Genomic DNA, 12026 nt, shown 5'->3' on the forward strand with positions numbered 1-12026 from the left:
ATATAAAATGATATTATATGCACATTAAGACACACACACAGACATTCACAGACAGACAATACAAACTTTCCCAACATTTTTCCATTAAAAAAAATGCCAGAGACACACAACCATCCACATGTACAAATATTTGTTAATGTTACAGAACATTATTGCAGCCGATGGGGCCCTCCATATTCTTTGGTCCACTGTTGGCATTAAAGATGTAAAAATAAAATAAAATAAAAAGGAATAAATCCATTGTACTGTTAAGTAACTTTTCATCTTCAATGCATTCCATTTAGACAGTCTGTGATTGTGGCTGGTCTCCTGTTGCACATACAATAAAAATATATGAAGAGCACTGCTGGGACAGGTGACAGCATCATATTTTACCTGTGAGTACAGAACAAGTAAGGAGATCAAGAGCAGCTTGAAAATAAATTATACGCGTCTGTGCCTAAACAGCCGTTATGTTCAAGTCTTTTTGAGTGTTTCACAAAATACATTCCCTCAAAGTCTGATTTCAGTCGACCACAATAACAGAAAAGTTAAGAGTCCAGAAGAAAAGCATTAAACCGTCACAAGCTACAGCACAACAGCGACAGATGACAGCGAGACTCTTTGGCGTGTAATAATAAACAGCATTGCGTTTTTCATAAACATGCTGTAGCGTCTAATTGTAAGTTATGCGCTGAACACACATTAGCAGAAAATACAGGCTACTTGAGCCACACCTCCCTTCTTTCATTTGAACATAGTTGATGGGCATCGATTTCCATCAGTGGATAAAGGCTTTGTCGGTAAGTACTCAGAGAGCAACCTCTCATTTTAAATTGCAAAAAAAAAAAAAAAAAAAAAAATCACACAAAAGAAATATCAATATGTTTTTAAAAATTCTCTGTATAGAAATCTATTCATAAACATCTATCTTGACAAGACATCGATGACACGCATTGACGGCTGGAGTTAATGAAAGGTGGTAATTTGGTACTTTGAAAGCTGCTGCTACAAAGAAGCTCTCCAGCAGTCAATTGAGCAATTTGGTGAAATTCCCCCAGACATGGGTGTCTTGTTAATCCAAAATCAAAATAGCAACCACGAGCAAAGCTTAGAAACCCTGCTGATTAGGTTTGAACACTGGAGAAAGATTTGTTTTTCTTAAACAAAGGTTTACAGTTCTGAAAGAATGTGATACAATATTCAACTATAAGTCCTTTGTATGGTTAATTATTGCCACCAGTGCCTCCAATTGTGTACTGATCATTTCTTGACATAGAATAAACACACTTAAACATTTGAGGACTTCAGTATATATGCATATGCACGCATGCTCATTAAAATGAAGTCCAGCTTAAAACAGCACGACAACATAATGGATTCCTTTACACAACATAAGCGCTATGATTTCACAACACCTTTCTTTTTTCTATGAATAAGGAACACTTACGGTGATTTTAAATAGCACAGTTGGTGTATAAAGGTATTAGACAACAGGCGTGAGTGTATTATTTGATAAGCTAAGGACACAGAACAAACTCCCGCAGTTAAAAGAACAAAGAGTGTACTTTTTGCTCTTCCAGTAGCCAGCTGAAAGTTTTTTGTATCCGCGTTTGCATTGTTATAAAACAGTGCCCCTTGATAAGGAAAGTCATGTCTCAACATATATTTAAAAGGCACTTCATAAAATTCCATCATCATCATCCAAAATGCAAGAAAACTGCAGGTTATCCTCTTGGTTTCTTTGATGAGTTGTCTCTCGTGCTTTCCTTGGGGAATCCTTCTCCTCTTTCCACACAAGCATCAGCCATGTGTTCTCATCTCGGGGAAGCTGTGCCATGTCACATGGCATTTTACTATCTCTGCCGCTTACGATCAGTCCTGTCTCTTTTTCCCCGGTAGAGCGGATGGTGAAAGTGTAAGGCCTCATCCGGCCTTGGTTTGAAGTTGTGAATACTGTAGAGACTGTTGTGTTGATGTCTTCTGAAGAAGGTCCTCTGGTAGCTCGATGCTGTTAAAACAAAACCATGTGTTAGCTCTAAATCAATGACAGTGTTTGTCAAAGGCCTGTGCACCCAGAACAGTCTGTTGAGAGCAATACTTTTAGTACTTACGGTTCATGCAGGTGATTTTAGGGCTATCCCAATGTCCATCCCCACGACAACGGATAGTTGGGAGGTGCCTTTGAATAAAGCCGGTTCGGCACTGGTACCTCACCAGCGAGTTGATCTCATACCTCTCACGTTTCTTGCCAAAAGTACGGGCATTCTCCACCAGAGGGGGCTGGTTACAGGCCACTGGGAAGCAGAAGCGAAGAAGACTTTAGAGTGAGGAATTTTACAGTAACAGAAGACAGACAGAAGCATTTTTTTCCTCTCTAACCATGCATTCAGTAAAGTAAGAGATGATTCATGCAGTCTTTTTACCTGTGCCTTTTTTACATGTGTAGGTGAGGTGGTAGTTACAAGGAACATCATTCCACTGGCCGTCCTCATGCCATATCATCACGACACAATCCTCGCCGGAAGTGAAGAAGCTGTCAGGCTGGTTGGGCCTCCAGTTTTCATATTGCTGAAAGAAAAGCAGAGCATAAAGAGTGAGACGTCTTAATGACTTTGTCGTTTAGAGAACCTTCTTTGAGTGTAGATGTATCTTAATATACATGTCACAAAAAAAACACAGCGATTTGAACCCTAAGACAGATATAGATGCTATGATTTTAGTGTTTTATTTGTTATTATAACCTATTTTAGGAGCAGCATTTATCTGTTATGTATATTTAGCTTCCCTGATATAGTGCATGACATCACGCTGATGACATCAGTGTTGTAAAGGCTGCCAAACCAGCAAATGATTTTTCACTAGCATCTATCTCCTTCCACAGAGGTGATCCCAAAAATAGAGATCCAGTGCTGTTTTTGGCCGCAGTTTCCCATCACTGTGATTTTAATTAGTGGCCACAAGAGGGAGCAAGAGTGTGTTTCTACTAGCCAACTTAAACTCAGCAACCTAGTGACCTCATCATTGCTCAGTTCTTTAAGGACACTTGCAGGGTCTGTATCACTAACACAAGGTACTGAAAACAGCACATGTTTTAAAGCGGGCTTGTAAAGCATGTTCAACCAATCTCACACTAAGCTGCAGAATGAGCAGCCACAGTTGTGTTTCTAAAAGACAATGAGCAACAATACACTAATGTGTCACTTCATGTGCAAGACATGATCGCTATCCGGTAAATGCTACAGGCACTGGACCAGGGGGCTGCATCATTATGGAAAACTATAACTGTTATGTCATTACATCATACAGTCTGCATGCCGAGCAGTACTGTACATGTGTGATTCTGCACGCACAAAAATCAACACAAACACAGATGTACAGTATATTTACACATCATTACAGTATAGACACAGCTGGAGCGCTGTGGGGCATTCGAACAGGAGTTGATGCTACCTGCAGTCTTTCAGCGCATTCTAGGTTCAAACAGCTTCTTCAAAGCTGTGAACCCCCCACTCCTCCGATCGTGCCCTGAGGCTCTGCTGCTCTGTCATTATGGTTAAAAAACACACACGGACTTCCTGCTCAGCTCACTTCAAGTTAACAAATGTGTGACCCGTCAACTGCACAGCAGGCCTGCATCCTCCTCAAAATAATCAAACAAACTTTGAACACCCACACACCCACAATTAAAGATATGCCAGCTTGGGTGTTTTAGTGTCAGATATTAATCAATTTTCTTAAAATGTTTCCAAATATAAATACATCACAGTTATTTAACAGTAGTCCTATGTATTATAAGTAAACCCATTGGAGGTGACCACCCACCCAGACCTCCTGGGCTGCCTCTACCCAGTATGTTTCTCTTTCTGCAGCTGAGCACAGGTGCTGTCCATCTGTGTGTCTGCCAGACTGGTGGCCCTTCCCCCAGGTGGCTGCCTGCTGGCCGGACCTTCTGATGCGTGCGGGGGTTGAAGAGGGACCATACCTGTCTGCGCCTGCCAAACTCCCCTCTACACAATGTCACTGACACCCTCATCACCCCTCTATCTCCCAGCTGAGCAAGGGTCTCCATAGGCTTTTTTTTTTTTTTTACCCCCAGGCCACCAGTATGCTTCCCCTACCTCTGGTCCTGGATGATTATCTTTGAAGTGAGGGCATCAATCTATACGACACATAGCAATGCACACAGTAATTAGCCACTTTCCTGTCTAGTGAGGGGGATCCTCAGCAGCTACAACCACAACACCAAACACGCTCCCACTTGTGTGCATTTCCCTCCTTACATACTCTTTCACATCAGATTGTCATGTTCTTGCATTGTTGCAGCTATTGGTTTTTCTTGCGCTGGATTCACACTGAGTAAAAGGTGGTGCCTTAAAGTACATGCTACATCAGATTTATGGCCAGAGCACTCGCCCACCAGGGTGTAGCGATATGAAACGGAGAATAGTACGTCATGAGAAAGTCATCACAGCCTCTGAAAAGGCCGACTCTCCCTAGATGACTGTATCTGTCATCGGCAACTTTTCCAAATATTTACACTGCGTCTGTGCCACGTTTGTTGAGACAAAAATATGTGAGAAAGCAACCTATCTTACCACAGGGCTGCCGTCAGTCCAGCGGAAGTCACTGTCAAACATCTTATCATTCAAGCCAATCCACTGGTAGTCCTGTCCAAGACCTGCCATACAGGGTAGAGTGAAACACAGCAGATTATGTTTCTCTGTTGCCATATGTCCTTTTTAGGAATGGTCAGTTACGGAAAGTTCAAGAGGAAGACAGAGATAGCAAAGACATTTTCAGTGCTGTTAACACTGTTTTTATACTCATGTAGGTTTCATACAGTACGACTTGAATAGGTTCCTGTGCATATTGATTGTCTACTATTACGTTGTTTAACTTACGGTTGACAAACTGTTGCTCCTCGTGGGAGATGATGCTGGAAAGATGAGCCCCGTGCATGCGACACTCTCTCTCTGCATTGTCCCAGTTTCTTCTGTGGGGGAAGTACTTGTAGCAGTGGCCCTGAAACTTGTGCCAGCCATAGTCACATGTTTCTGTATCTGATGGGAGAGAAAGCAAGAGGGAATGAGGAATACAGGAAAAACAGTTTTACAACAGATTGACAAGGATTAAATGCATCAACTTCCATCCAATATTAACCCCAGCACCTCAATATTCATGACATTTAGTGTTCTCTTAACACCAGAGTTTACTAACCCTTCAGGCCTGCTATTATCTCTGACTACTGTCTCTTATCATGATGAAAGAGGAACAATGTGATGACTTAGTTCCTAAAGTCTCTGTTATCAGCATGAGACCAAAACAAGCAGGAATCCAATTAAGTGCCAATTTCTACTAAGAGGTGTGATTATCATGCTAAAGCAGACTCTTCTCAGAATACTTCACAGGTATTAATACATGCTAAGCCCAATCAGTAAATTAAGATTCCAAATTATAGTCAAGCAAATTAACAGAGCACGAGCTGTGCAGTGGCAAATAGGTCATTCATGCACAGGGAGTCGAGAGGCGATGAGAGTTAAAATGTGTTTGGGCTAAGATGATGTATTAAAATGGGTGTTGATTTTGTTATTACTGTTCCATAGTTTGAAGGTTTTCTCTGTCACACCTTGATATCACCCTCCTCTTGACCCTACTGATGGTATGTGTCCCAACATACACTGCAGTAACTCAGTCTACAGTCTTTTCCTCCTTCCCCTCCTCAATCCTGCTTCCAAACATTAACAGACAAAAACAGAGGCAGAACCGTTCTCTGGGTTGTTCCTCTTTAAGTTACTCTTTCTCCTGCCAAAAGTTTCCAAGACAGCAGCTGTGTCTGAGGACAGTGAAAGGGTGTGATTCACTGATGAGCGATCACGACAAAATTTAGGGTGTAGACTCTGGTTGAGAGAAATCAGCCAAGGCAGATGATGCCCTGGGTGCAACGCACTTGGGATGAAAGTGGGGCGCAACTGGGAAACTAAAACCTGAGAATAAATGTATCTATTTTTCACGAATGCCTTGATAGATAAGCGTGGTTACATAGAGAGTACCACAGAACGTCAATGTCTAGTAATTGCCTTCCCAAGGCAGACATATCAAGAAGTCACTTGATGTCTAGCAGTCTAGCATACCTGCAGTGCAGTGTGCACCGCATCTGACTTCGCACTGAGAAATGAATGTCTGCAATAGGGTACACTGAAAATGTGTCAACTGTCTGTGCATCTGAAGCTTGTGGAAACTACAGCTCAACCTTCAGGCAATATAAAAACAGACTGTTAAAAAGTGATTATCATGATAAGATAAATATGGCGTTTATGACTCAGATAATGCCCTTGAGAAACCTAAAACAATACTTCTTAATTATAATTCTGTAGTCTGGATGAAATTCAGATGACTCATAGTCTATTTTTTCGATAATTTCCCAGGGACTCAGGTGAGTGATTGTGATGACTGTCTAAACACATTACCAAATGTAAGACTTGCATATGAGATTGTTTATTCTAACATGCCTTTTAACGATAGTTTAAGCTGAGTCCAGACAGTTTAGATGGATAGTTGGAACTACTTACAACACTAATGAAATGAAAACTTTTTGTTAATCTGAAACAGAATACTTAGAAAGAAGTTAAGGAGAGAATCTATAAAATTAACCACAAACTTACCCTCCTCACAATACAGCCCAGAGTAGCTTGGGAGGCACACACATGTGAAGGAAGCCAGCCCATCAACACATGTACCTCCGTTGCGACAGGGGTTTGACTGGCACTCATCAATGTCTATGTAAGAAATGGTCATAATGAATAACGAGACAACCGAAACAACTCAGAGTCACTATGACATTAAAACCAATATTACGATTAATTTGATGCTTCCTGGGTGAAAGTTAAAGGAATAATTCAACCCCCAAATGAGCATTTCTATATCAATTAGTCATCCCATTTTACGTTGAATTCATGAATAAAACTTTGTTCTTCTAGCAAGAATCCAAAAATGGAGAAAAAATATGATGAAGTTCAGTTCCCTTCGGAAAGGGCTGTATTTTTTGTTTAGTACTGTGAAAACAACTGGATAAATGAGACTTGGATTATACTGCAGGAGTTGTGTGGTAGTTTGTAAATTGATCTTTTGATATAGTTTTGTTGTTGTTAAACTGGGACCCCTATGACTTCATTTTATCAAAAATTTTCTCCGCTTTGGATTCTTCTGTTCACCAGAGGCATGTGAGAAAACAAAGTTGTCTTAACAAATTCAACGTAACATGGGGTGACCAATTGACATACATATATTTTGGGGGTGAAGAGCTCCTTTAAGGCAATGAGATATGTGAGAGATATTCTTGATATGTTCTACCTGTTTGGCAGCGATGACCACTGTAACCTGGAGCACAGGTACATGCGTAGATGCTTCCAGTCCTGTAGCAAGATCCTCCATTCAGACAGATATTTTCTGTGCACGAGTAAATTCCTGTTAAGAGATAAAAAAGGAAAGGATAAAAGGAAATTTATTCAGAGCTTACACATTTTGTTGTATTCCAGTGAAAGCCATTTGAAGAAACGTACCTAAAATTTCAACAGTCTCGCCAATGACAGTGTGCCCCAAATCAAGTCCTGTGTCAGCTTTTGCAGTTGTTTCCTCCTCTCTTTGTGGTGTCTCTCCGTTATTGAGTGGTATGTCACTGTGTGGTTTGCCATCCTCTTCAGAAAAAGATGATGGAGTGGTGGCCACAGGTGTAACAAAAACTGGCAGGCTTTGCGCTTGAGCTGGTGTTGTTGTGAACTCTGTGTGAGTCCTGCCGGGTAATTCAGTGTGAGGAGAGACGTCTTCCTCAATTTTGCCCACAACTTCCTCTTTCCCAGAGGTGCTATCAACACTAGCAGACTCCATCTTTGAAGCTGTGGTAGCATCTACCTTAAATACAGTCTGAATTTCATCTGGGGACAGTGACTGTTCCTCCAAACAGCTCTTTGGTTTCTTTGTCGTATTCACCTCATTAGACATACTCTCAGAGCTTTCTGTGGACATGCCTTCTTCTGAGCTGCTGCTGCTTTCTGAACTACTCTCTGAACCACTCTCCGAACTAGAGGAGGATGGTGCAACGACTGGAGCTGCAGCAGAAGGCAAGACAGTGATAGCTGCTGCTGATAGTGCAGGTGGTTTGGTTGTCTTTTCTTCTGAGCTACCTTCAGTGCTGCTCACTGAGTAAACAGGCTGTCTCTCAGATGTTTGAGAAACAACAGGTGTTGTAGTAATGAACACTGCTTCTTTTGGTGTTTCAAGTCTGGGGTTTAGTGGATCGGATTCAACAAAACTGGGGTTTTTGTCATCATAATCTGGGGCTGTATAATCCAAATTATCATCGTATATATTCTTCATAGAAGGCGTGACTTGTACATCCGTATCTGAAGATGGTTCAGTTCTTGAACCACTTGAAACCTGATCAACAGCGGGTTCAAGTGTCCCATCTTCCACTGAAGCAGATACAGCTTCAGCCACTGAAGAAGAGCCAACAGTCGTTGATTCTCTAATCTGGCTTGCTTCATGACTTGTAAGCATAGGGCGAGTTGTTGTCAGTGATATATCCTGAGAAGAAAGATTAGCGTGAGGGCGGTGTGTTAGTGCAACCTCTGATCTGGCATGTTCAAATGACTCCTGGGGAGTTATTAGATGTTGTATAGGTGAAACTGTTGTGACATATTGGACCATAACATCAGGCTGTGATGGTACTGATGCTGACGGGACATTTGAAGTAGGTTCAAGGGAAATGTGTTCAGCTGGCATTGTGGTGACCACTACTTTAGTCTCCGAGCTTGGAGAGATTTCTACAGCACTTGTAGCACCAGTGGGTTGATGTGTGCTTGTTAGGTCTGCATCTTGTGTCTCCCTGCTTTCAGAATCTGTTGATCCTGATTCAAGGGAAGTTGGTGTCTTTGGTGACTCTGCGGTGCTGAAGGGGGATTGTGTTGCATGAGCTTCAGTGAAGACATCAGGTGATTTATGATCTGAGATTTGTTCATGTGTAGATGATTCAGGTTTAACTGTTTGGGTGTTTGCCAGCTCAGAAGATAAAGTGCTGCTGATAGTATCCAACTTAGTAGTGGGCAGGGATGAAACGACTGCAGTGACAGAGTCAGAATCAGAGATTCTAGATGTATTGTCACCTGAACCATCTTCTTCTATTACAATGATTATACTTGTTGCTGTTGATACAGGGATCTCCTCACTCTCTGATGATGTCTTTTCATAACTGGAACCGTCTTTATCTGTTGAAGTGTCTGTCTCAAGTAACACTGCAGTTGATTTCTCAGCAGCAGTAGGGGGTGTGGCAGTCTGTTCGCTCTCTCCTGTCACCATTTTGGTGGGTGACGTTGATGACTCTTCAGACACCACGCCATTGGTAACATCTGAAATGGAAGCCACCAATGGAGTCGTAGCACTGACCAGTGAAGACACAGTTGCTTCTAGAGTTTGTTCACTTGAACTCTCTGCAGATGTATCCACTGAGCTTGAGTCTGCAGAAGATGCAGTCTCAACAACTGCAGTTTCTTCTTCAGGTTTTGCAGATCTGTCAGTTGCAAGTTTTGGAGTTGTGTACTCAACTCCAGCAGGTTCTGTCCCTTTAGAATCTACTGTTTCATCTGTAGGATGGGAAGTTAATACAGAATCAGTAGATGTTTTCTGGATTTCACTATCTTGTGTGCTACCTTCAGTATTAGTTGAAACTTCTTTGGTTACAGGTGCTTGGCTTGGTTCCTCAGCTGTCTTATCTTCCAGTGATGTGGTTGTTGCAACAGTCTGGGGAGTTACATCACTAGGTTGCAAGCGCTGGCTTGACTCCTCACTTGGCAACATTGGGCTGGTTGTGGCCAACACAGTTTCTTCAGAGGAGATGTCAACGTGAGGATGATGAGTGAATGTGATCTCAGACCTGGCCTGTTGGAAGGACACCTCAGATGGTGTTGTATCTAGTTCTGGTACAGAAGTGGTGACAAACTGAACCATCACACCAGGCTTTGGAGTGCTTTGTAGAGAAGATACTGCCAATGTAGAAATTGATTCTTTTGGAGATATAGAAGTTATGTGGTCCTTTGTGCTCTCTTCATGTGCTGGAGTTGATGTTGCACCATCAGTGGGGGTTGAGACCGTTTCTGACAATGATGCTTTCTCTACCTCTGTGGTCATCTCACTTGTTTGAGTTTCATCCTCAGGGGTCATTTTAATGGGTTTCTCTGTACTGACCTGAGGAGATATTGGGGTGGCTACAGTTTTTTCACTCTCAGATGTGACTGTCTTGGATGATGCAGGTGAAGTGTCTGAGGTCCCATCACCAGAGCCCCCCTCACCTGCAACATCTGTGTTGCTTTCCAATGAAAATGTATGAGTGCTGTCGGGAGTAGATAACGTTGTTGTGGATAGCATTTGGTCTGTTTTCATTGTGCTATGCAGAGGACCAGCTCTCTGTGTCACAGGCTCTGTCACATGAGTGTGATCATATGATCCATCCTTCCCAGTAACATCCAGAGATGATGTGACAGTTGGCTTCTCTGTGCTATAAAGACTGGAAACAGCACTTGATACTGTAACTTTAGTCTCCCCAGTGGCAGATTCAGGAGAGGTAATTGAAAATGTTACTGGGTCAGCCTTCACTGTTGGAGTTGTTATTATACCAGAGGTTTGATCACTTGATGTGTCTGTATCAGTGATGTCTGTCCCTTCTGTATCAGGCGGTTTCACTGTGCTATAGAGAGAAGAGGAAGCACTTGTTGTTGACTTTGCAAACTCTCCTGTGGCAGTTCCAGATGAGGTAGGTGTGATGTGCTCTGCCTTATCGGATGTAATTATGTCCTCAGTAAACATACTTTGGCTTTGGTCGCCTGAAATCCCCTCATCTGTATGTCCTGTATCAGGGGCAACAGTTGGTTTCTCAGTGCTGAACAGTGAAGAAGTTGTAGGTTTCGCTGGTCTTTCAGATGCTGTCCAACCATCCATTGAGGACCCCGAAGTTGTCTCTGCAGAGCCTTCTTCAGAGTCATCATCACCTGAATATTCATCATCAAATGCTTCACTGGTTGATTTTACTGTCCCAATTCCAGTGGACACCGGTGTGTGTGCTGTGACAGCAGCTGAAGGTACAGCAGTGGAAATGGTGGATCTTAAGGTTTCTGTTGTGACTTGACTTATGGCTGTAATGGCTGTGGGTGAGGAGGCAATGGATTTTTCTTTGTCAGCTGTGTTGACCATGTACTCCTCACTGGACACAGGAGTGGCTGAGCTTGTGTCTGTTGTGTCATATAAAGTTTCAGAAGGCAAAGTTGAGGAAGCGTCAATCTCAGTGACAGACTCAGTGACATTATCAGGAGTGACCTCGCCTGAAAAATCAACCCCCACCATCTCTGGAACTGGTTTGGTTTGAGTCTCAACAGTGAAAACTGTATGTGGTGTGGTTAAATCATATGTTTCTTTAGAGCTTGACTTTGTGGACAGAGTAGTAGCTGGGGTGGCCTGTGGTGCGAATGTGACCATCTCTTCACTGGATGTCTTCATAGTAGATGCACCTTCGACAGTTGATGGTTTTGAACTGGATGGTAAATGTTCAGAAGATGTTGAGGCTATTGATGAATCAGTGGCTGAGGTTGCATGTAAAGTTACTGGTATGGGAGTAAAGAGGGAGGCATTGTCAGCCCCTGAACCCTCTGATTCTTCTGTTACCTCCAATGCTTGTGTCATTGTTACTGGTGTGACACCTCCAGCTTCCTCAGTCTGGATGGTTGGGTAAAATGAAGAAGAGGGAACTATGGAAATAGTATCTGCATCAATGATATTATCATCTTTGGTGACAAGCTCAAGAGTGGAGCTGTCTTTAGCAATACTTTCTGTAACTGCAGCGAACAGCCCATCTTCATCTTTTGCATCCTCTGTGAATATGATATTTGTGGTGGTTGATGGTTTAGACACATGCAGGACCATGGTAGGTGTTTGTTCAGTTAGGTCAGTCTTTGCTTGGCTGCTACTGGGAGTAATGATCATGACCTGTTGGTCTGTAATGC

General features: G+C 42.4%; 1 protein-coding gene across 1 annotated transcript in view; it reads right to left on the bottom strand.

The window, feature by feature from the left end:
* Positions 1 to 819: 819 nt before the first annotated feature.
* The window catches only part of LOC125889953 (versican core protein-like), a 63946-nt gene continuing 52739 nt past the window's right edge, over positions 820 to 12026 (bottom strand). Inside the window, exons 8-14 of the mRNA XM_049578261.1 lie at positions 7333 to 7446; positions 6645 to 6758; positions 4884 to 5042; positions 4578 to 4660; positions 2406 to 2550; positions 2094 to 2276; positions 820 to 1990 (exon numbers count right to left, since the gene is read on the bottom strand). Of these exons, the coding sequence (XP_049434218.1) occupies positions 1836 to 1990; positions 2094 to 2276; positions 2406 to 2550; positions 4578 to 4660; positions 4884 to 5042; positions 6645 to 6758; positions 7333 to 7446 (953 nt within the window). The 3' untranslated portion in view covers positions 820 to 1835. The remainder of the gene's footprint in view (positions 1991 to 2093; positions 2277 to 2405; positions 2551 to 4577; positions 4661 to 4883; positions 5043 to 6644; positions 6759 to 7332; positions 7447 to 12026) is intronic.

This window comes from Epinephelus fuscoguttatus, linkage group LG6 (genome assembly GCF_011397635.1).
Source record: "Epinephelus fuscoguttatus linkage group LG6, E.fuscoguttatus.final_Chr_v1".
Taxonomy (NCBI): domain Eukaryota; kingdom Metazoa; phylum Chordata; class Actinopteri; order Perciformes; family Serranidae; genus Epinephelus; species Epinephelus fuscoguttatus.